General features: G+C 43.1%; 1 protein-coding gene across 11 annotated transcripts in view; it reads left to right on the top strand.

The window, feature by feature from the left end:
• The first annotated feature begins 218 nt into the window (after positions 1-218).
• MTA1 (metastasis associated 1) overlaps positions 219-25550 on the top strand; it is a 329558-nt gene continuing 304226 nt past the window's right edge. For 9 of the 11 annotated variants that reach the window (XM_075844182.1, XM_075844191.1, XM_075844183.1 and 6 more), the window contains exon 1: positions 220-565. In XM_075844182.1, coding sequence (XP_075700297.1) covers positions 538-565 — 28 coding nt within the window. In that variant the 5' untranslated portion in view covers positions 220-537. Of the gene's footprint in view, positions 566-25550 lie in introns of all 11 variants that reach the window. The other 2 variants (XM_075844188.1, XM_075844185.1) reach the window with 1 other exon arrangement.

The raw sequence follows: 25550 nt of genomic DNA, 5'->3' as shown, positions 1-25550 counted from the left end.
CTGGCAGGCGATATGTTCTGGTGATTTTTTGGGATATATATGTGTGTTTTTATTTTAGGGGAAATTGTTAATTTTAACATTGAGAGAAAGGAGCAGCAGTCCTCATATATGTGTGAAGAGCTGAGGTGACGAGACGTGACAGACAACATGGCACTAGATGTGACTGCTGGATTATTATAGTGGGAGGGAAGAGACTTGTAATGACTGCTTCCTCCCCGGCCTCCTCCCCTCTCAGGACTGTGTTGCTATTGCTGTTTCTTCTCCTCTCTTCTTCCTTCAAGCACATTGCCGTCAGGAGGCGAGGCACTGCCCCTTTAAATGCATCCAACTCCCCTCCTCCTCGACTGATCGATCCACCATTTTACCCCAAAAAAAGAAGCTTGTGATCCGACCTGGAAAAACGACAGAAAGAAAGAAAGAGGATTTTGGGGTCGATCGTGGTTTGGAGCTAAATAGAAAGGGAACCCCGGACTTGGAATATAAAGTCGCCGAGGGTGGTGGGGGGGAGTCCTCATCCTCCCTCCCCGCCTGCTAGCTATGGCTGCAAACATGTACAGGGTTGGAGGTAAGAGGAATAAAACGCGTGTGTGTGTGTGTGTGTACGGGGCCTGGTAGTGAGGAGTGTGCGAGATGGCGCGCTATTTTCTGTGGAAACATTCCCGCACTCGACTCTACTGCCCCTGCTGGAAGCAATTAGGGGTAAGAGGAGGAGACAGTAGTATGTAATGTGCCGCCGCTGCTGCTGCACAACCTCTTCCCCCTATCTCTATTATCACGTTTTTTTTGTGTTTTTTTTCTTTTACTATCAATACATTGCTTTATCATGGGGGTCGCTGCGTGTGCGACAAATGGCGTTATCAACGCCCATTTATTTCTAGTCCCCGCTGATGTAATAAGTGAGGGAGGCGTCTGACAAAGGCCCAGAGCCGCCATAGTGAAGTTATTCTCCACATCTGGCGGCGTCTTTCCTCACGTGTATAACGTAACAGCAGTGTCCGGCCGCATGGACGGGCGCAGCAACGTTGGCGCACTGTAGAGTTAGTCGCACCTCCTTTGTGGAAGGTTGTTTATTCAGGGCAGACAGGCGGGTGAGTTGGTGGGCTACTCCTGTGCCCTCCCCGCCGTCTGGCCGTTATGTTTGACAGTCCGTGCCATACTGGTCTTGTGTAGATGGAAAACACGTTTGTGTGCGTTTTTCCCTTTTGTGTGGGCGGTATAATGGGGGGGGAGAGAGAGGTAAAAAGGCTGCAGACAACATGGCGAGGGAGGGGGCTAGTGTGACACAAAAGATCCTGATCGCCACCACAGGCGGCAGGAAGAGGCGCAGTGTACTGGGCTGACATGCGGCAGTGTACTGGGCTCTGCTCCATTAGGGTATGTTCACACGGCTTAGCAAAATATGTCTGAAAATACGGAGCTGTTTTCAGGCAAAAACAACTCGTTTTTCGCGGTGTATTTTACGGACGTTATTGGAGCTGTTTTTCAATGGAGTCAATGAAAAACTGCTCCAAAAACGTCCCAAGAAGTGGCATGCACTTTTTCGTGGGTGTCTTTTTTTTTTACGCGCCATGTTTTGACAGCGACGCGTAAAATAATACCTTGTGGGAATAGAACATCGTAAAACCCATTGCAAAGCAATGGGCAGATGATTGTAGGCTTAATGGAGCCGTCTTTTCAGGCGTAATTCGAGGCGTAAAACGTCCGAATTACGTCTGAAAACAGTGCGTGTGAACATACTTTTTTGGGGCAGATTTTGACCTTCCTGCACGGCGTTAGCCGCGGTTTTCGCAGCGTTTTTCGCTCGCGCCCATTGAGTGCTACGGGCAAAAGACTCCCATTGATGTCAATGGGAGGTCAGAGGTGTAACTGCGCGAAAATAGGGCATGTCCCTTCTTTCTCCCACGTGGTTTTTACCGCTGGCGGGAGAAAACCGCCCCCGCCTCCCATTGAAATCAATGGGAGATATTTTCGGCCGGTTTTCAAAGAGTTTTGCGGAGCGGATTCCGCGCCAAAAAGCTGGTCAAGATACTTCCTATTAACAGGGCCTTAGGCTGAGTTCACACAGAGTTTTTTGCAGGAGGAAAATTCTCCAAATGGAATTTTGAGATAGATTTTGATCTGCTTGCACGCTGTTTGCCGTGTTTTTTTGCCCGTAGCACCCTGGGCGTGAGCAAAAAACGCAGCGAGATACGCTTTCTCTGTCTTCCATTGATTTCAATTGGAGGTCAGAGGCGTAAACGCCCGAAGATAGGGCATGACGCTTCTTTTTACCGCAAGCGTGTTTTACCGCTCGTGGTAAAAAAACACGTCCGCCTCCCATTGAAATCAATGGGAGCCATTTTCGGCCATTTTTTGGCGCGGTTTCCGCATCAAAAAACTCTGTGTGGACAGGGCCTTACAGATTGCTCGCAGGTTTTTGGCCTTTCAGGCTTATAAGTGGCATGCGTGGCCATGAAGTTTTTGCATTGGTTGTGTGGTGGATGCCGGCAGATACTGGTCCTGGTCCAGATAATCGCGCTGTGTGACGGCCACAACAGTAAAAAAATGTTGATCGTGCTAAAATGATTGTGTCATGTAAAAGGCTTCTCCAACGTCACCGCTTGTTCAGCTTGAATAAGTGTTGGTAGTCTAATGGGCACGGCGCGTCTTATGCCAGTTTGGGCACACTCGTACAGACCTACGCAAATAAGACGTCCTGTTTGTAGCTGCACCCATGTGTTTGTTAATAAAGTGGCATGTGCTGTATTTTCTGCAGAAGTTGCGAGGTGGCACACTACTTTTTTGTCGCCAGGACACCAGACAATGTCCTTATTCCTGAGTGTCCCAAGTAGGTGACTGGCCGAGTATAGGACACTTCGGTGGCACTGGCAGCGCCCTGGCAGAAGCTCCCATGGCCACTCTGAGGGTGGATTCACACACAGCCTTTTGGCGATGTATTTTTATTTACTTTTTATGGCGTTGTGTGTGTTTTGTGTGTGTACTTTTTTTTTTTTATTGCGTCCAGATGTTTGTTTTAGTCTATAGTAAAATATAAAATACACTACTGCATTTTGGTTTGTGGCGTTTTTGAGGCAATTTTGTGGTCAGTGACTTTTTTTTTTTTTCCCAAACGTAGCATTCTCTGGGTATGGCGTTGTTTTTTTGTTTGTTGTTTTTTTAAGGCGTTTTCCTACGGGCTTCTATATAGGACTTCAAAAACGCCAGTACAAAATAATACCACACAAAAAACGCAGCTAGAAACAAATTTTAAAAAACGCATGTTACGTTTTAACAACACTAGCGCTTTTAGAAGCATTTTTCTGGTGCAGTTTAAAAAAGCGAAAATTTTCTGTGTGAAGGAGGCCTTAGGCTTATGTAAGTGTGATATTTCAGACTTCTGTTTTAAAGAGGCTCTGTCACCACCTTATAAGTGGCCTATATTGTACATGATGTAATCGGCGCTGTAATGTAGATTACAGCAGTGTGTTTTTATTTAGAAAAACAATAATTTTTGACGGATTTATGACCTATATTAGCTTTATGCTAATGAGTTTCTTAACCCCTTAAGGACGCAGCCTTGTTTTGGCCTTAAGGCTCAGAGCCCATTTTTCAAATCTGACATATTTCACTTTATGTGGTAATAACGTCGGAATGCTTAAAGAGGCTCTGTCACCAGATTTTCAAACCCCTATCTCGTATTGCAGCAGATCGGCGCTGCAATGTAGATTACAGTAACGTTTTTTTTTTTCAAAAACGAGCATTTTTGGCCCAGTTATGACCATTTTTATATTTATGCAAATGAGCCTTTCTTAAGTACAACTGGGCGTGTTTAACCCCTTCACGACCACCCCACGTAGATTAACGGGTTGCAAAGCTGGTCGTTGTGCCTGCAGCCCGTTAATCCACGTGTGCTCCTAACAGAGCACACAGACGCTCCCCGCAGCCCGGCATCTCCCAGTACAGGCTGCTACTAGCAGCCTTAGTACTGGGGGAAAACATCGGGTCGGATCACAGCGGTGATCCGAACCGATTAACCCCTTAATTGCGGCAGTCAATAGTGACAGCCGCATTTAAAGAGGCTCTGTCACCAGATTTTGCAGCCCCTATCTGCTATTGCAGCAGATCGGCGCTGCAATGTAGATGACAGTAACGTTTTTATTTTTAAAAAACGAGCATTTTTGGCCAAGTTATGACCATTTTCGTATTTATGCAAATGAGGCTTGCAAAAGTCCAAGTGGGCGTGTTGAAAAGTAAAAGTACAACTGGGCGTGTATTATGTGCGTACATCGGGGCGTGTTTACTACTTTTACTAGCTGGGCGTTGTGTATAGAAGTGTCATCCACTTCTCTTCACAACGCCCAGCTTCTGGAAGTGCAGATCTGTGACGTCACTCACAGGTCCTGCATCGTGTCGGCACCAGAGGCTACAGATGATTCTGCAGCAGCATCGGCGTTTGCAGGTAAGTCGATGTAGCTACTTACCTGCAAATGCTGATGCTGCTGCAGAATCAACTGTAGCCTCTGGTGCCGACACGATCGAGGACCTGTGAGTGACGTCACAGATCTGCACTTCCAGAAGCTGGGCGTTGTGAAGAGAAGTGGATGACACTTCTATACACAACGCCCAGCTAGTAAAAGTAGTAAACACGCCCCGATGTACGCACATAATACACGCCCAGTTGTACTTTTACTTTTCAACACGCCCAGTTGTACTTTTGCAAGCCTCATTTGCATAAATACGAAAATGGTCATAACTTGGCCAAAAATGCTCGTTTTTTAAAAATAAAAACGTTACTGTAATCTACATTGCAGCGCCTATCTGCTGCAATAGCAGATAGGGGTTGCAAAATCTGGTGACAGAGCCTCTTTAAGTTGTTATAGCAACATCGGCACCCCGCTACGCGATTGCGGGGGCCGAATCTTGCGGGGGGGCGATTGCTATGGCAACCGGAAGCCTAACAAAGGCTTCCTATCTGCCATTACGTTAGCCGATTAGGCCCCGCCCGGAGGCGGAGCCTGATCGGCTTGCTGTCAGTGAACAACTGACAGTTCTAATACATTGCACTACATGGGTAGTGCAATGTATTAGAACATCAAACGAACAGTTGGACCTTCAAGTCCCCTAGTGGGACTAAAGAAAAGTGTAAAAAAAGTAAAAATAAAAGTTGTAAAAATACAATAAAAGTTTCAAATAATAACACAAAACACAATCGCCCTTTTTCCTTTATCAAGTCATTTAAAATAATAAAGCCATACATATTTGGTATCGCTGCGACCGTAACGACCTTAACTATAAAAATATTATGTTATTTATTCCGCACAGTGAACGGCGTAAAAAATAAATAAAAATAAAAATACTGACATAATTGCTATTTTTTTGGTCACTTTGTCTTCCAAAAATTGAAATAAAAAGTGATCAAAAAGTCGCATGTACCCAAAAATGGTACCTATAAAAACTATAACTCGTCTCGCTAAAAATAAGCCCTCATACAACTCCGTCAACGAAAAAATTAAAACCGTTATGGTTCTCACAACATGGCGACAGAAAAAATCCATTCTCTTTACAAAGGTTATTTTATTGTGCAAAAAGTTGTAAAACATAAAAAAGTTCGATAAATTAGGTATCACCGGAATCGTACTGACCCGCAGAATAAAGCTAACATTTAATTTATAACGCGTGGTGAACGCTGTATAAAAAGAATTAAAAAAATAATGTCAGAATTGCTGTTTTTTGGTCACCTTGCCACCCAAAAAAAAAAGGATAACATGTGATCAAAAAGTTGTATGCACCCCAAAATGGTACCAATAAAAGCTACAGCTCGTCCCGCAAAAAAACAGCCCTCATACCACTACGTCTATAAAAAAATAAAATAAGTTGAGGCTCCAATAAGCCAGGAAATAAAAACATGCAGTTGTGCCAGCCCGAGGGTTTCAAGTGGCGAATTATCAAGGCCCCTAAAATTAGGGAACCAGGAAGGGGAGGGCCCAAACATATCTGCTGAAAGCGAGGGTGCCCGTATTATACCAGGACAACACTTCTCAGCAAAATTCCTCAAAGTGCGGAGTGTGGACCAAAAGGGGGATAAGAAAGGACACCGTTTATCAGTTCGACACCGGCCTGTGCAGAAAGGATTGTGTCACAGCATAACACACATCTATGGATTATTTTATTGTTTTTGTTTACCCCATTATTATACCACCTGACTATGCCCCTTATATACTCCGCCCGGCTTACATGTACCCCACATTATAAACGGAAACACCAGTAAGACTCAATACAAGACTACTACAAGCAAAATCCACACTCCAAAAGCCAAATGGCGCTACCTCCCTTTTGAACCCTACAGTGTGCCCAAACAGCAGTTTACTTCCACATATATGGCATCGCCATACCCGGGAGAACCCTTTTAACAATTTTTGGGGTGTGTCTCCAGTGGCACCAGCTGGGCGCCACATATTGGCATATCTATAGAAAAAAATCCCATTTTCACTCTGCAACATCGAGTGCACACCAATTTCTGCCAATCACCTGTGGTGTTAATATGCTCACTACACCCCTAAGTGAATACCTTGAGGGGTGTAGTTTCCAAAATGGGGTCACTTCTGGGGGGGATCCACTTTGCAAATGCGACATAGCGCCCAGAAACCAATCCAGCAAAATCTGTACTCCAAAAGCCAAATGGCGCTCCTTCCCTTCTGAGCCCTACTCTGTGCCCAAAGAGCCGTTTATGACCACATATGTGATATTGCCGTACACAGGAGAAGTTGCTTTACAAGTGTTGTGGTGCTTTTTTTCATTTATTTGTTGAGAAAATGAAACATTTTCAGCTAAAACTACGTCTTATTGAAGAAAAAGGTTTTTTTTTAATTTTCACTGCCCAATTCTAATAAAATCTATGCAACACCTGTGGGGTCAAAATGCTCACTACACCCCTAGATGAATTCCTCAAGGGGTGTAGTTTTGTGAATGGAATCACTTTTGGGGAGTTTCCACTGTACTGACACCTTAGGAGCTTTGCAATAGTGACATGGTGTCAAGAAACCAATCCAGCAAAATCTGTGCTCCAAAAGGCGCTCCTTCTCTTCAGATCCTTGCCGTGTGCCCAAACAGCAGTTTATGACCACAAATGGGGTATTGCCGTACTCCAGAGAAGTTGCTTTACAAATGTTTTTTTTTTTTTTTATTCCTTTATTTGTTGAGAAAATGAAATATTTTGAGCTAAAGCTACGTCTTATTGGAAAAAAAGGATTTTTTTTATCTTCACTGCCCAATTCTAATAAAATCTATGAAACCCCTGTGTGTTCAAAATGCTCACTACACCCCTAGATGGATTCTTCAAGGGGTGTAGTTTCCTAAATGGAGTCACTTTTTTGGTGTTTTCACTGTTTTGGTCCCTTAGGGGCTTTGCAAAGCGATGTGGTCTCCGCAAACCATTCCTGCTAAATTTGAGCTGCAAAAACCAAATGGCGCTCTTTCCCTTCTAAGCCCTGCCGTGTGTCCAAACAACCGTTTATTACCACATGTGGGGTATTGTTTTACTCGGGAGAAATTGCTTTACAAATGTAGTGGTGCATTTTCTCCTTTTAGCCCTTGTGGAAATTAGAAAAAATTAGCTAAACCTACATTTTCTTTGAAAGAATGTAGATTTTCATTTTCACGGCCTACTCCCAATAATTTCTCCAAAAAACCTGCGGGGTCAAAATGCTCACTATACCCCTAGATAATTTCCTCAAGGGGTATAGTTTCCGAAATGGGGTTACTTTTGGGAGATTTCCACTGTTTTGGCGCCGCAAGAGCCTTTCAGACCTGACATGGTGCCTAAAATATTTTCTAATAAAAAGGGAGGCCCCAAAATCCTCTAGGTGTTCCTTTGTTTCTGAGGCTGTGCTGCAGTCAATAAGTGCACTAGGGCCACATGTGGGGTATTTCTAAAAACTGCAGAATCTGGGCAATAGATATTGAGTTGCGTTTCTCTGGTAAAACTTTCTGTTACAAAAAAAATAGATGAAAAATTAATTTCGGCAAAAAAAAAAAAAGAAATTTGAACATTTCACATCTACTTTGCCTTAATTCCTGTGAAACATCTAAATGTTAAGAAACTTTCTAAATGCTGTTTTGAATACTTTGAGGGGTGACGTTTTTAAAATGGGGTGACTTTTCGAGGGTTTCTAATATATAAGGCCCTAAAATCCACTTCACAACTGAACTGGTCCCTGTAAAAATAGCCTTTTGAAATTTTCTTGAAAATGTGAGAAATTGCTGCTAAAGTTCTATGCCTTGTGATGTCATAGAAAAATAAAAGGATGTTCAAAAAACAATGCCAATCTAAAGTAGACATGTGGGGGATGTTAATTAGCAACAATTATGTGTGGTATTACCATCTGTCTTACAAGCAGATACATATAAATTAAGAAAAATGCTAATTTTTGCAATTTTTCGCTAAATTTTGGTGTTTTTCACAATTAAATACTTAATGTATCGAGCAAATTTTGCCAGTAACTTAAAGTCCAATGTGTCACGAGAAAACAATCTCAGAATCGCTTGGATAGGTAAAAGCATTCCGAAGTTATTACCACATAAAGTGAAACATGTCAGATTTGAAAAAATTGGCTGCGTCCTGAAGGCCAAAACAGGCTGTGTCCTGAAGGGGTTAAAGTTAAGTCCAAGTGGGCGTGTATTGTGTATGTACATCTGGGCATTTTTACTTGTTTTACTAGCTGGGCGTTGTGAATGGAAGTGTATGATGCTGACGAATCGGCATCATCCACTTCTCTTCGTTAACACCCAGCTTCTGGCAGTGCACAGACACACAGCGTGTTCTCGAGAGATCACGCTGTGACGTCACTTCCTGCCCCAGGTCCTGCATCGTGTTGTACGAGCGAGGACACATCGGCACCAGGCGACAGAGGCTACAGTTGATTCTGCAGCAGCATCGGCGTTTGCAGGTAAGTCGACACAAGGCTTAGAACATAAACAGCAATTTCTCTTTTTTTTAAGAAAATTTCAAAAGCCTTTTTTTTAAGGTACCTGTTCAGTTCTGAAGTGGCTTTGAGGGGCCTATGTATTAGAAACCCTGATAAAACACCCCATTTAAAAAACTAGACCCCTCAAAGTATTCAAAACAACATTCAGAAAGTTTTTTTAACCCTTCAGGCATTTCACAGGAATTAACACCCTTTCCCTCTTTGGGCAATTTTGACCTTCCTGACAGAGCCTCATTTTTCAAATCTAACATGTTTCAATTTATGTGGTAATAACTCCGCAATGCTTTTACCTATCCAAGCGATTCTGAGATTATTTTCTCGTGACACATTGGACTTTATGTTACTGGCAAAATTTGCCTGATACATTCAGTATTTAATTGTGAAAAACACCAAAATGTAGCAAAAAAATTGCAAAAATTAGCATTTTTCTCAATTTAAATGTATCTGCTTGTAAGACAGGCAGTTATACCACACAAAAATGTTGCTAATTAACATCCCCCATATGTCTACTTTAGTTTAGCAGCATTTTTTGAACATCCTTTTATTTTTCTAGGACGTTACAAGGCTTAGAACTTTAGCAGCAATTTCTCACATTTTCAAGAAAATTTCAAAATGCTATTTTTACAGGGGCCAGTTCAGTTGTGAAGTGGCTTTGAGGTCCCTAGATATTAGAAACCCCCAATAAGTCACCCCATTTTAAAAACTGCACCCCTCAAAGTATTCAAAGCAGCATTTAGAAAGTTTCTTAACCCTTTAGACATTGCGCAGGAATTAAAGCAAAGTAGAGGTGATATTTAGAAATTTTATTTTTTTTTTTTGCAGAAATTCATATTTAATCTTTTTTTTTGTAGCACAGAAGGTTTTACCAGAGAAACGCAACTCAATATTTGTTGCCCAGGTTCTGCAGATTTAAGAAATATCCCACATGTGGCCCTGGTGTGCTTATGGACTGAAGCACAGGCCTCCGAAGTAAAGAATCACCTAGTGGATTTTGGGGCCTCCTTTTTATTAGAATATATTTTAGGCACCATGTCAAGTTTGCAGGGCTCTTGCGGTGCCAAAACAGTGGAAACCCCCCACAAGTGGCACTATTTTGGAAACTACACCCCTTGAGGAAATTATATAGGGGTTTTGTGAGTATTTTGACCCCACAGGTTATTTGCAGAAATTTTTGGAAGTAGGCAGTGAAAATGAAAATCTAAATTTTTTCAAAGAAAATGTAGGTTTAGCTAATTTTTTCTCAATTCCACGATGACTAAAAGAGAAAAAGCTCCACCAAATTTGTAAACCAATTTCTCCCGAGTAAAACAATACCCCACATGTGGATATAAACGGCTGTTTGGACACACGGCGGAGCTCAGAAGAGAGAGAGCGCCATTTGGAGCTCAAATTTGACAGGGATGGTTTTGGGAAGCCATGTCACATGTCCAAAGAACTTGAGGGGCCAAAACCGTGGAAACCCCCCACAAGTGACCCCATTTTGGAAACTGCACCCCTTGAGGAAATGATCTAGGGGTATAGTGAGCATTTTGACCCCACAGTTTTTTTTGCAGAAATTTCTGGAAGTAGGCAGTGAAAATGAAAATCTAAATTTTTTCCAAAGAAAATGTAGGTTTAGCTAATTTTTTTCTCATTTCCACGAGGACTAAAGGAGAAAAAGCTCCACAACATTTGTAAAGCAATTTCTCCAGAGTAAAACAATACCCCACATGTGGTCATAAACGGCTGTTTGGACACACTGCAGGGCTCGGAAGCGCCATTTGACTTTTGGAACTAGGATTTAGCTGGATATGTGTGTGGACGCAATGTTGCTTTTGGCATAATAAAGGGGTTAATGAATCATGAAATTACAAATTTATGGATGTATGGTACTCTTTGAAGCAATCCTTGATACACAGGCCTGGTTTTTTGGGGCAGGTTTCACAGTGGTAAATAGTGTGTCTTTTCTTATTCCCCTTTTGGAACACACTCTGCACCTTTTTTGTGTCCTTCTCTTCTTCGAAATTTGGGGCACTTCATTGGGGAAATGTTGCCCTGGTACAATGCGTGGAGTATCGCTACCAGCAGATGTGCTTGGGCCCTCCCCTGCCTGGTTCCCAAATAGAAGTGCCTTGATCACCACCTCTTGGAAGTTAAAGAGGCTCTGTCACCAGATTTTGCAACCCCTATCTGCTATTGCAGCAGATCGGCGCTGCAATGTAGATTACAGTAACTTTTTTATTTTAAAAAAACGAGCATTTTTGGCCAAGTTATGACCATTTTGGTATTTATGCAAATGAGGCTTGCAAAAGTCCAACTGGGCGTGTTTACAGTAAAAGTACAACTTGGCGTGTATTGTGTGTGTACATCGCTGCGTTTTTACCTTTTACTAGCTGGGCGTTAGGAATGGGAGTGTATGATGCTGACGAATCAGCATCATCCACTTCTGTTCGTTAACACCCAGCTTCTGGCAGTGCAAACACACAGCATGTTCTCGAGAGATCACGCTGTGACGTCACTCACTTCCTGCCCCAGGTCCTGCATCGTGTCGGTCACATCGGCACCAGAGGCTACAGTTGATTCTGCATCAGCGTTTGCAGGTAAGTATCTACATCGACTTACCTGCAAACGCCGATGCTGCTGCAGAATCAACTGTAGCCTCTGGTGCCGATGTGTCCTCGCTCGTCCGACACGATGCAGGACCTGGGGCAGGAAGTGAGTGACGACACAGCGTGATTTCTCGAGAACACGCTGTGTGTCTGCACTGCCAGAAGCTGGGCGTTGTGAAGAGAAGTGGATGATACTTCTCGTAAGAACGCCCAGCTAGTAAAATAAGTAAACACGCCCCGATGTAACACACATAATACACGCCCAGTTGGACTTTAGCAAGCCTCATTTGCATAAATACAAAAATGGTCATAACTTGGCCAAAAATGCTCGTTTTTTAAAAATAAAAACGTTACTGTAATCTACATTGCAGCGCAGATCAGCTGCAATAGCAGATAGGGGTTGCAAAATCTGGTGACAGAGCCTCTTTAAGGAATGTCCCTGTCCGACCTGCACATCGGGATAGTACGTAAGCATTATATATTGCCATCTGTACAATGTGCACGGGCAGCTTTTTGTACCATGTCTTTGTTTTCCGTAGGGCACTATAAGGCTTCAGTACTTGATCAGAGAGATCAACCCCGCCCATGTACTTATTGTAGCCCAGGATGCAATTTGGCTTCTGGGTCACTGTGGTGGTACCTCGTTCAGGGACAGGGGTGCTGCCGCTGCCATCAATTGTGGTCAATATAAGGACATCCCTCTTGTCCTTCTATTTGACGAACAGCATGTTCTCGCTGCATAGTTCCCTGCTCTCACCCCTTCTGAGGCTTTGGCTAAGCAGTGTTTTAGGGAGGCCTCTCTGATTTTTGCGCACAGTACCGCATGCTACAGTACTTCTGGCAGAAAGGCACTTAAATAGTGGGATGCTGGTATAGAAGTTATCGACGTAAAGGTGATAACCCTTGTCCAGCAATGGGTGCATCAAATCCCACACTATTTTCCCACTAACTCCCAGGACAGGGGGGGGCATTCTGGGGGTTCAATAATAGAGTCCTTCCCTTCGTAAACCCTAAACCTGTGTGTATACCCAGATGTACTCTCACACATTTTGTACAATTTAATTCCATACCTTGCCCTCTTATTGGGTAGGTATTGGCGGAATTTAAGCCTCCCCTTAAAATGAACAAGGGACTCGTCTATGGAAATATATTTATCGGGGGTGCACACTTGTTAAAATTTGGTGGAGAAATGATCAATGAGTGGTCTGATTTTAAAAAGACTGTCAAATGTGGGGTCGTTCTGGGGCAGGCACTGTGCATTTATTATAATGCAAGAATTTTAAAATGGCTTCAAAGCGAGTCCGGGTCATGGCCATGCGGTAAATTGGGGTGCTGTACAAAATATCCACACTCCAGTATTGCCTAACCTCTGGCTTCCTCACTAGTCCCATATGCAGCACAAGGCCCCAAAACTTCATCATCTGGGGTCCACCTAACAAATGATGAAGTGGGGTTTTGGGTTAAAAATTGTTGGGCGTACAGATTTGTCTGGGCCACCATTAAATTAACAAACTCCTCAGAGAAAAAGACATTGAAAAAGTCAATTTCTGGGAGGCCTTCAGTCTCAAACTGAATTCTTGAGCGGCCTATAAAATCAGGAATTTGAGGCTCATAATTTTCAGGGAGTGGAGTCCACACGGGATCAATCATTAGGGTTGGCTCAGTTGCTCTCCTGGGTCGCCTTTGCGGGGGTTCTTCATCACTGGAGGAGGAAGAGGAGGAAACTAAATGGAGTGGAGCATATTTCTCCCTCGCTGGCCGACTCAGTGTCAGAGGCAATGATGGCGTATCCCTCCTCAACTGAATACATCCTTCTGGACGATTTGAGACATTTAGATTTATTTTAGGGGGTTGTGTGGTGTTTTTACACGTGTAATCAACTTTTATTTTTACACGGGGGTGTGTGTATATGTGTGGTGTTTTTACACATGTATAGTGAACAGAAATTAGAAGATAAGAAAGAAGAGAAGAAAAGGAAAAGAAAAAAGAATAGCATTTACTGTACGATCGTCAGTTAGAAAAAAACAACTGAACGTCCGTCAGTAACTGACGCTATCTATTACTAAAAAAAACCTTGTAGTCTAACTAACTTGCTACGCACACTATGGAAAGCTGCGGGTGAAAAAAAGACCTAAAAAAACCTGCGTAAAAAAGCTACCACACATGTGGATAACTAATCAGCAGTCTGTAGTCGCAGGGTGCACACAGATAGATGGTGCAAATTTATAATTGGAAAAAAATTACAAAAATAAAAAATTCCTGGACCAAAAGTTGAGCACAAATGCCGATCAGTGATGGCGGTCACTGATCAGCGATCACAGGACCCACACAGTTAATTGGTGCGGGTGAAAAAAAGGCACAAAAAGAACCTGCGGGAAAAAAAAAACACGGATGCTGATCAGTGATGGCGGTCACTAACCAGCACTTCGTGGCCGCAGTGCGCACACAGGGAGATGGTGCAAATTAAAAAAAAAAATCCTGCGCCAAAATTTTAGCACAGATGCTGATCAGTGATGGTGATCACTGATCAGCGCTCAGTGGGCACAGGACTCGGACAGGGAGGGGGTGGGGTAGGGTAGATTGGGACAAGGAGGGGGTGGATTGGGGCAGGGACAGGCCCAAGGGCAGGGACAGGGCCAAAAAAATCTGATCATAAAAAAATAAAGGTGATCAGACAGAAGCAGCAAAAGGGCTTTCTTATTTTTTACACAGTAGTGCAGGACGCACTACAAATACCAGCAAATCCGCTGCAGACACTCTCTCAACCGCTCTGCACGCTGCCTCAAACTGGAATGGCGTCGTGCAGAGCAGTGTCGATGTTCACAACACTGCCTGGTGCACTGATTGGTCGGTCTGTAATGATCGACCAATCAGATCGCTCCTAGAGGTGGTATCACTGCCACCACCCTAGGTGACGTTGGTGGTGATGGGTGTTGTCTTGGACAGCACCAATCGCCACTGTCTAACTGTGCCCTGTGACTCCAGGGCACAGTTTTAACAAAAATCCCTGCTATTGGGCCGGTCAGAATTGACTGGCCAATAGCAGCGATCGCCGATGTGGGGGGGCCAAAACGGCACCCTGGGCGAGTAGTAGAGATGGCCTGCTGTCATGGACCGCAGCCATCTTTGTCACGGTGCAATCAGCACCGATGACCATTTCCCGTTGCGCCGTATATATACGGCGCTTTGCGGGAAGCACCTCCCGACAGCGCCGTATATATACGGCGAATGTCGGGAAGGGGTTAAAGCAAAGTGGAGGTGAAATTTGCAAATTTCATTTTTCTTTCTGAATTTCAATTTTATAAAAAAAATTTTTGTGTAACACGGAAGATTTTACCAGAGAAACACTACTAAATATGTATTGTCCAGATTCTGCAGTTTTTAGAAATGTCCCACATGTGTCTCTACTGCGCTCGTGGACTAAAACACAAGCCCCAGAAGCAAAGAAGCACCTAGTGCATTTTGAGGCCTCTTTTTTATTAGAATATATTTTAGGCAGCATGCCAGGTTTGAAGAGGTGTTGAGGTGCCAAAACAGTAGGAATCCCCCAATAGTGACCCCATTTTGGAAACTACACCCCTCAAGGAATTCATTTATGGTTGTTGTTACCATTTTGACCACACTGTTTTTTCACAGCACCTATTTTAATTGGGCTGTGAAATTAAAAAAATGACATTTTTTCCAATAAGATGGCATTTTTGATTTCTTATTTTCACAGGGAACAAAATACCCCATTTTGTTGCCCAATTTGTCCTTAGTGCGGCAATACCCCATTTGTGGTGATAAACTGCAGTTTGGGCTCAGAAAGAAAGGAGCGCTATTTGTTCTTTGGAGTCCAGATTTTGCTGGATTGGCTTTCGGGTGCCATGTCGCATTTGCAGAGCCCCAGAGGTATCAAAGCAATGGAAACCCACCAGAAATGACCCCATTTTGGAAACTACACCCCTCAAGGAATTCATTTATGGGTGTTGTGACCATTTTGACCCCACTGTTTTTTCACAGAACTTATTTTAATTGGGCTGGGAATTAAAACAAAATTATTTTTTCCAATAATATGTAGTTTTGGCTGAAAATTTCTAATTTTCACAAGAAATAAAATACCCCATTCTGTTGCCCAATTTGTCCTGGGGATTTTTTGGTGCAAAGTCATGTATGAAGAAGCCCCTGAGGTACCAGTACAGTTGAAACCCCCAAGAAGTGACCCCGTTTTAAAAACTACAACCTTGAGGCATTCATCTAGAGGGGTAGTGAGCATTTTGACCGGAGACATACACCCCATAAACTCAGAACGGGGAGAGAAAAAGCCACGGCGCCACTTGGTATGGATCAAGAAGGTGGTGTGAGAAGGTGAAGAAATATAAATGTGGGTTAGAAGAGTTGAGCACTGGGGTCCACGAGATAGCTGCTGCCAGATCCGGGCCGGTCGCCGAAGGATCTGGCGCCGTGGCTTTTTCTCTCCCCGTTCTGATCTAGTTCGGATTGCATCTGCCCTGCAAAGCTGATACTCCGACATCAGGAGCACCGCACCTATCACCACCGGAGTTTTTCCGGTTTGCGACCGGTGACAAGCCGGCTCCTGCACTGGCAGCCTAACCTTGGATCTACTATCTTGGAACTACCTCCCTAATTACAACGACCCCCTAGGAACGGACTTGATCCACCACTCCTACGTCGTTTGGCGACATTGTGTTCACGTCTACAACCACCCTCCACGATGTTGGATTTCACCAACGAAAGGAACCGATTGCGGGAACGTCTCATCCTCGAGTCCATTGGGACTGATACTTTACAAGGACATTCTCACATAGTGAGTAATACCTCATCCATTGAGGAGACCCTAAAAATGACGGACCTATACCTTTCTCTTGAGGACCTCCTTAAAAAAGAGGCTTTACAGAATATTGATTGTCAGTTTTTGTTGTTATATATCTCTGCTAATATCACCCCCAGAGGGTTAAGGTTATCCATCACTAACCCCTACCCTGCTGACACAACTTTCAGCAACGATTGGAAGTCTCATATAGATGCATGTCACCTAGGCTTTCTTGAAAGACTGCTCACTAAACGTACATCACTTAGCAATGCTTTACTGTCAGACATCTCTATCACTAAAGAACAATTATTACACTACAGCGATCATTGTGATTTCCTCAAATTAGAGGAATCCACTAGCAGAAGACTTATCTCTTATGAAAAAGACCTCATTTTGAGAAAAGTTAAGAAATTTAAAAGGGACCAGCTAGACTATGCCATTGACCCTGCTGGTGATTGGAAAACGAACACCTTTCCTTCCCTAGACCCCAAAAAAACCATCATATCTGAACATGACACTGCTTCAAATAGAAACATGCCGATCAAACCCATTCACATTACCCCACGGGATAGGGTCATGAATTACAGCAGATCTTTCAGGAATAGTACCAAATCTAGACCTAACCGAACCAATGAAATCACAAGAATTGGGAAATTGGACACTGTGTTGATCCCAAACCACTCTCCTAGTATTAATACCGCATCTTTGGTTAACACTGAAAATATGTGTCTTAATACAGCCACAATACCCACTTTAAATCAGTTCCCACAACCTAACATACCTTCTCGGTTTAGCCAATACAGCCCCAGAATACCGATGAATGCTTTTAAATCCTCTGATTTAGCAATCCATCTATCCCGGTTACCCCTTGTATCCGAACCAATGGAGGTACCCCCAACTATTGACCTTTCACACGCATCACTGATCAACGAGTCTATAGACGAGGAGGATGGTAACACTTTTCCATCCCTTCTTGAGCTTTCGATCCATGACACCCCATATTTCTCTAATCCGACCTCCCCTGCTGACCATTTCTTCAGTCATAACGCCACCCAGGGGCTCATCAATCCTAACACTGATTTAGCCACGTCAGTTCTGGATATTACATATGCAGCGACGTCTTTTTTAGGCCTTCCCTCTCAGCTAGTCAGACCCCCATTAACCCCCACTGTTGTGAGCAAGGACGTATTAATTCCATACATCATGAGCCCCAAAGCTCAAACCATCACCAGTTTCTTTCCCAAAATTCAAAAAATTTCCACCAAAAGGAAACTAGGTACAGACCCAGAGGACGAAGAGGAGGTAAAAAACGCCACAAAACATCATTTATCTCTCAACAAAAAGAGGAACCTGGTCCAGCATCAATAAAAATATTCAATTTATCACTACATTCTTTAAACACACATGAACGCAGCCTCTTGAATAAAGGTCTTTCATTTTGTCCCACATCCTCAACTAACAATTTTGAGCTTTTCATGGACCTCAACAGGTTCACGAGGAAGCTCACCCTCACCAGACATTTTGCCATGACCAAATCCACTATTATACCCAGCACTGACACAGAACCATTTGATAACCCTGCTGCACCGAGGGCCATCCCAGTAGAAGTTCATCCAAAATCTAATTTCTATCCAACCCACCACCAAGGCCCCATGATCGAAACCTTTGCGTCCCTGGTCAGCAATGAGTTCAGAACTCTTGATTTACCATCCATTTACTCTGACAATTTAACTATACATGAAAGGAAGGCCATGAAGAGTCTCCAAAAAAACAATGATATCGTAATCCGCCCAGCTGACAAGGGAGGGGGAATAGTCATCCTAGACAGAGAAAATTACCTAAAAGAAACTATTAGGATTCTGAGTGACACCACGTTTTACAATAAATTGACCACAAACCCGCTACCTGTGTACATACTTAAATATCAAAACCTAATTGAAACAGCAGCCTCATCAGGTTTGATTAATAAAAAAGAAAAAAGGTTCCTCTCTGTCACTTTTCCGAACATGCCGTTCATTTACCATCTACCCAAAATTCACAAGTCACTTACAGATCCCCCAGGACGTCCCATCATTTCGGGAATAGACTCACTCACTAGTAATCTCTCTCATTTCATAGATCTTCATCTCCAACCACTCGTTCTCACTTTACCCTCCCACCTTAAGGACTCCACACAATTAATCAGAGACTTAAAGAGGCTCTGTCACCAGATTTTGCAGCCCCTATCTGCTATTGCAGCAGATCGGCGCTGCAATGTAGATTACAGTAACGTTTTTCTTTTTTAAAAACGAGCATTTTTGGCCAAGTTATGACCATTTTCGTATTTATGCAAATGAGGCTCGCAAAAGTACAACTGGGCGTGTTGAAAAGTAAAAGTACAACTGGGCGTGTATTATGTGCGTACATCGGGGCGTGTTTACTACTTTTACTAGCTGGGCGTTGTGTATAGAAGTGTCATCCACTTCTCTTCACAACGCCCAGCTTCTGGCAGTGCAGCACTGTGACGTCACTCACAGGTCCTGCATCGTGTCGGCACCAGAGGCTACAGATGATTCTGCAGCAGCATCGGCGTTTGCAGGTAAGTCGATGTAGCTACTTACCTGCAAATGCTGATGCTGCTGCAGAATCAAGTGTAGCCTCTGGTGCCGACACGATGCAGGACCTGTGAGTGACGTCACAGTGCTGCACTGCCAGAAGCTGGGCGTTGTGAAGAGAAGTGGATGACACTTCTATACACAACGCCCAGCTAGTAAAAGTAGTAAACACGCCCCGATGTACGCACATAATACACGCCCAGTTGTACTTTTACTTTTCAACACGCCCAGTTGTACTTTTGCAAGCCTCATTTGCATAAATACGAAAATGGTCATAACTTGGCCAAAAATGCTCGTTTTTTAAAAATAAAAACGTTACTGTAATCTACATTGCAGCGCCGATCTGCTGCAATAGCAGATAGGGGCTGCAAAATCTGGTGACAGAGCCTCTTTAAACGATCTTAAACTTGACCCTTCAACGGCCCCAGTCTGTTTTCTGACAGCAGACGTAACCACACTTTATAGCAACATCCCTCATGATAAAGGCATTAAAGTAGCCCATGCATCTCTATCCCAAATTAACAACATTTCCAAACCGCAGGTTGATTTTTTAGCCAATTGCATCGATTTTATTCTTAAACATAACATCTTTAGCTTTGACAGCAACTTCTACCACCAAATAAAGGGATGTGCGATGGGCAGCCGTTTTGCACCTTCCTACGCAAATCTGTATATGGGGTCTTTCGAAAAAACGTATATCTATGGCGAACACCCCTATAAAAACAATATACTACTTTATAAAAGATACATCGATGGTCTGTTTCTAGTGTGGAAGGGCACTGAGGAGGAAGCTGTGCGTTTCATCAATACTCTCAATAAAAACGATTATGACCTAGCATTTACATATACCTTTTCTCCAACTTCCATAGACTACCTAGACCTGACTATTAATTACGACATTGTCAGCAAAGAATTCATAACAAAGACACATTTTAAACTAGTCGATGTCAATAGCTATATTGACTTCAGAAGCGCCCATCATCGTCCCTGGTTGAAAAACGTACCTTTTGGGCAATTCCGTAGGATAAGAAAAAACTGCAGTACTAACAACGACTTTGTCAAAGAATGCGCGGTCCTTGAAAAAAGGTTCAAAGATAAAGGTTTCCCAAGAAACCTCATAAAAGGTGCACGATTAAAAGCTTCCAAGCTTACTCATATATCTTGCCTCAATCCCTCAATTAAGATTCCAAAATTGGGTGCAATTAATCCCAATCTCAATTTTATCACCACCTACAACAGGGGCAACAAAACAATCAGGAACATACTTTCGAAACATTGGCACATTCTCAGAACTGATCCGTATTTAAAAGACGCATTACTATGTAAACCTAATATTACTTTCCGACGGTCCCTATCCCTTAAAAACATTTTGGCCCCCAGCAGAATTAATAAACATCCTATAACCAACACAGACTTTCTTTCTAGTATAAAAGGGTCATATAAATGCGGACACTCACGTTGCCTTTGCTGTAAGTCCATTAGCCACAGAAAATTGGATTACACATCCACAGTCACCAATGAAACCTTCAGTATACAGTCTCTCTTGAATTGTGGCAGTTCTTATGTCATCTATTTATTAGAGTGTCCGTGTCATTTGCAATACATTGGTAGAACCACTCAGTGTCTGAGAACCAGAATTAACAACCATCGTTTCAATATAAATAACTGATACCTCAAGCATAGTGTCTCTAGACATTTTTTCCATATGCATGACTGCAAATTCAATAAAATCAATATTACTCCAATAGAACACATCAGCATTGACGTCCCAAACAGATTCAGCAAATTGAAACAGAGAGAAAACTACTGGATTTTTAAAATGAACACCCTTCACCCTTTGGGTCTAAATGATATTACAGAATCATCTTTAGATTAATCAAACCGTCTATCCTTCAGATCTTCCCAATATTGCAGTATCCAGACAATTCCAAATGATCAACTACCACACTTCACTTGTCGTCTACCACATTAACTAATGTTCCAGTTCTCCTGCTATACACATGATGTCAAACATACTCTCCTTTTGTGGACATACGACCACCGCTATTTTCACCTGCTATTGTTGAGTACGGCCCTTTTCAAATACCCACAAGTGATAGACCTGCCTATTAATCTTAATCTTAGTTCCTGTCACACACCGATATTTGGTAATCATCTTTTACTCACCCACCGTCCGATGCTCATATTTCGTCTCGGCCCGGCAGCCTCCGCCGGTCCTGCTTGAGCATCTCATCCTTCTCTCGCGCATTGCGTTCCATCTTGCGTTCCATTTCGTTTTGGAGCGCTTCGGCTTCCGTTACCCTTCTGGTTTCCGTGGCGACATGTAAACTAAACATAACATACACTATCACTTCCTAAACAATACACACAAACCCTTAGTCAAACAACGTTTACCCACCCCATTTTCCCGATGTCACCTTGTACATTCAATAAAATTAATAAAACGATGACATTTATTTACACATTTCACCTTTTAAACGTGCTACGCTCCTAAAAACATTCTTTTGTAGAGTACACAGCTTTTTATTATCTATACTTTTTATCTGTCCTCCATGTATTTATATTATGATTTGTTTTATTGGATTGTTTTAAAAAAAATTTTTGAACTTTGACCTGCTGCTGTGTTTTCGCGGTTTTTTTGTGCAATTATCCAGTCTGAACTGGCGCTATATAAACCTGTCTCTTTTCTTCTGTAAACCTATGCCTGATGAAAGCGCCGGTTCGGTGCTGAAACGCGTTGCAATTAAAACAGTTTTTTACAAAACTATTCACCCGATCTCAGGAATCTCATTTGTCCACTACAACGAGCAGCGCCGTATAGATCCTTGTTTTTACCCCATAAACTGTAATGTGGGTTCTCAAGGGTACGTCAATACCCTACATGTGGCTGTAATCGGCTGCCTAGGCACGCAGCAGGGCTCAGAGGTGAAAGATGAGGGGGATAAGAAGTGCGGAGTGCATCAGGGTAAGTAAAACTGGGGTAGATTAAAAATCAAGGGATGTATGATACATTTTGAAGCACACTTTCATACGGAGCCTTAGTTTTTCGGGACACGTGTCACATTGATATATTGTGTCCTTCCTTATCCCTCTCTTATAGCAGACTTTGTACCTCTTTTGAATTTTTCCTTTCTTGCCAGTTTGGGGAACTTCTCCTGGAAAGTGTTGCCCTGGTACGATGCGTGTGGCCTCGTCTCCAGAAGTACTGGATGCCCCCCCTTCTTGGTCCCTAAAAATTAGTTTCTTGATAACCACCTCTTGAAATTCCAGGAAAGTTCCCGTCTGGCCTGTACATCGATGTAGCACGTACGAGTTGTACAATGCCATCTGTATGATGTGCCCGGCCAGCTTCTTATACCACACCGCATGGCGCTGTAGGGCTTCAGGACTTGATCTGACAAGTACACCGCTCCCATGTACCTATTGTAGTCCAGGATGCAGTCTGGTTTGGGTGTCTCTGTACTGGTACATGGGTACTGGTGTGACATCTCTCTTGTACTTGACACACAATATGTTGCTGCTAGAATGTGCCCTGCTCTCACCCCTTCTGAGTGTTTGCCCAAGCAGAGTCTTAGGGAGGCCTCTCAGATTTCTTCTAGCAGTGCCGCATGCCGCAGCACTTCTGGAAGCGAGGCACTTGAAGAGTGGGACGCTGGTATAAAAATTATCCAGGTAGAGGTGGTAACCCTGGTCCAGCAGTGGGTGCACCAAATCCCACACAATTTTTGCATTATCTCCCAGTAAGGGGGGGGGGGCATTCTGGGGGCTGGTGTCCTTCCCTTCATATATCCTGAATTTGTAGGTATACCCTGATGCTCTCTCGCACAGCTTATACATCTTCACGCCATACCTTGCCCTCTTACCCGGCAGGTACTGGCGGAATTGAACCCTCCCTTTAAAATGTACCAAGGACTCATCAATAGAAATACACTTCTCGGGGGTGTATTCTTGGGAAAACCGGGCACTGAAACGGTCTAATAGGGGTCTCCATTTATACAAACGGTCAAAACTGGGGTAATCTCGGGGTGGGCACGGCTCATTATCAGTATAATGTAAGAAGCGAAGTATTGCCGAATTTATTTATTTTTTTAGGTTTCAGTTCTGAAGTTGCTTTGAGGGGCCCATATATTAGAAACCCCTATGGAACACCCCATTTTAGAAACTAGACCCTTCAAAGTATTCACAACAGCATTTAGAAAGTTTATGAACCCTTTAGGTGTTTCACGGGAATTTAGAGCAAAGTAGAGGTGAAATCTAGTTTGTTTTTTTTGTCAGAAAATCCTTTTTATACCACTTTCTTTTATAACACAAAAGGTTTTACCAGAGAAACGCAACTCAATATTTATTGCCCAGATTCTGCAGTTTTGAGAAATATCCGACGTGTCCCTAGTGCGGTAATGGTCTGAAGCACCGGCCTCCGAAGCAAAGAAGCACCTAGTGGATTTTAAGCCCTCCTTTTTTATTAGGCACCATGTCCGGTTTGAAGAGGTCTTGTGGTGCCAAAACAGTGGAAACCCCCCAAAAGTGACAGGATTTTGGAAACTAGACCCCTTGAGGAATTCATTGTAGTTTTCTTGGGGTGCATGCGACTTTTTGATCAGTTTTTCTTCTATTTTTAAGTGGCACGGTGACTAAAAAACAGCAATTCTACTATTGTTTTTTTATTCTATTTTTTTACAGCGTGCACCGTGCGCTATAAATGACATATTCACTTTATTCTGCGCGGCGATACGATTATGGCGATACCAGATGTTTATAGTTTTTTTTTTATGTCTTATGGTGTTTGCACAATAAAATACGTTTTGTAAAAACTCATTTACTTTTTGTGTTACCTTATTCTAAGAGCCAGAACTTTTTTTATTTTTCCATCAATAAAGCAGTGCGAAGACTTATTTTTTGTGTAACGAACTGTAGTTTCCATCAATACCATTTTTAGGTACATGTGACTTCTTGATCTCTTTTTATTCCATTTTTTTGCGAGGTGAAGTGACCAAAGAATTGTGATTCTGGTACGGTTTATTATTTTCTTTTACGGCGTTCACCTCGCGGGATAAATAACGAAATAATTTTGTAGTTCAGGCCGTTACGGACGCGGCGATACCAATTATGTAAAGTTTATTTGTTTATATTTTATTAATAATAAAGGACTGATCAGGGAAAAGGGGGAATTTTTACTCTTATTACTTTTAAATCTTTTATTTTCTTATTTTTACACCTTTTTTTAACTTTTTTTTTTTTTTGCTTTGTTCCACTAGGGGACTTGAGGGCAGGAGGCCCTGATCGCTAATCTAATACACTGTACTACATGCGTAGTGCAGTGTATTAGAGCTGTCAGCTACTCAGACAGCAAGCATAGTGGGTCCTGACTTCGTCCGGACCCACTAGGCTTCCGTCGATGGCATAGCCGGACGCCACTGTTTGGTGTCCGGTTGCCATAGTCACCATCGCCGGCCACTATCGTGTAGCAGGCCGGCGATGGCATCTTAACCCCTAAAAAGCCGTGATCGCTATTGAACACAGCTTTTCAGGGGTTAATCAGCGGGGACACAGCGATCGGTCCCCGCTGTAGGAGCTGTGACAGCTGCTGTACGAGACAGCAGCTGTGTCAGCTCCTGTATGTGTCGGGAGGACGGCCGAAATGGCCGTTACTCCCGTGACGTACTATTCCGTCATGGAGCGAGAACAGGGCGGCTTCCATGACGGAATAGTACGTCACTGAGTGTTAAGGGGTTAATGGACAACTGGGCGTGTTTTAAGGCTGGGTTCACACGACCATGTTATGTCTGTAATGGACTGAACGTATTTCGGCTGGAAGTCCCGGACCGAACACACTGCAGGGAGCCGGGCTCGTAGCATCATAGTTATTTACGACGCTAGGAGTCCCTGCCTCGCTGCCGGACAACTGTCCCGTACTGTAATCATGTTTTCAGTATGGGACAGTAGTTTTCTCTAAAATGTCCAAAAATGAAGCAACTTTGCAAATAATCTTTATTACAAATATTAAAAAAAATTTTTGTATTTTGCTAACTTACAAATCGGTAAGTAGGGGACAAACAGAGGATAACTGCAGAATCATGCTGGACAAGGTGTGTAATCTGCAACCATGGAGACACATTGGTTAAAAGTATTCTATTATTTTGTGTATACAGCTCCTAACCACCAGTGCGACAGACATGCAATAGTAGGGGACATCTAGAAGGCTGGGTTCACACGGCGTAAAAATTCAGTGCAGAAATTGACCTGCAGTGCATAATTTTCGGACCGCAGCAGGAATAGTCAATTCCTGCTGTGGAAAGTGGACAGAATTGCTGTGTTTTTCAGAGGAGAGGTCACCATCTCCCATCAGTGTGAAAAACGCCGCAAAATATGCACCATTTTCTGCCATAAACCCTGCAGAAAATGGTGCATTTTGCCACAGAGGAAAGTCTGATACGGTCAACGGAATTGCTGCAGAAATTGATGAAAAAACATTCTGATCTGCAGCCCGAGGGAAACATTCCTTCAGTTTCAAGAAGTGGTTATGAAGGCCTTAGAATTTGTGAACTAGGAAGGGAAGGGACATCGCACATCTGCTGGAAGTGAGGGCGCCCGT

The sequence above is a fragment of the Rhinoderma darwinii genome, chromosome 12, assembly GCF_050947455.1.
Source record: "Rhinoderma darwinii isolate aRhiDar2 chromosome 12, aRhiDar2.hap1, whole genome shotgun sequence".
Lineage (NCBI taxonomy): Eukaryota > Metazoa > Chordata > Amphibia > Anura > Rhinodermatidae > Rhinoderma > Rhinoderma darwinii.
This window is presented reverse-complemented; position numbering and strand designations above follow the sequence as displayed.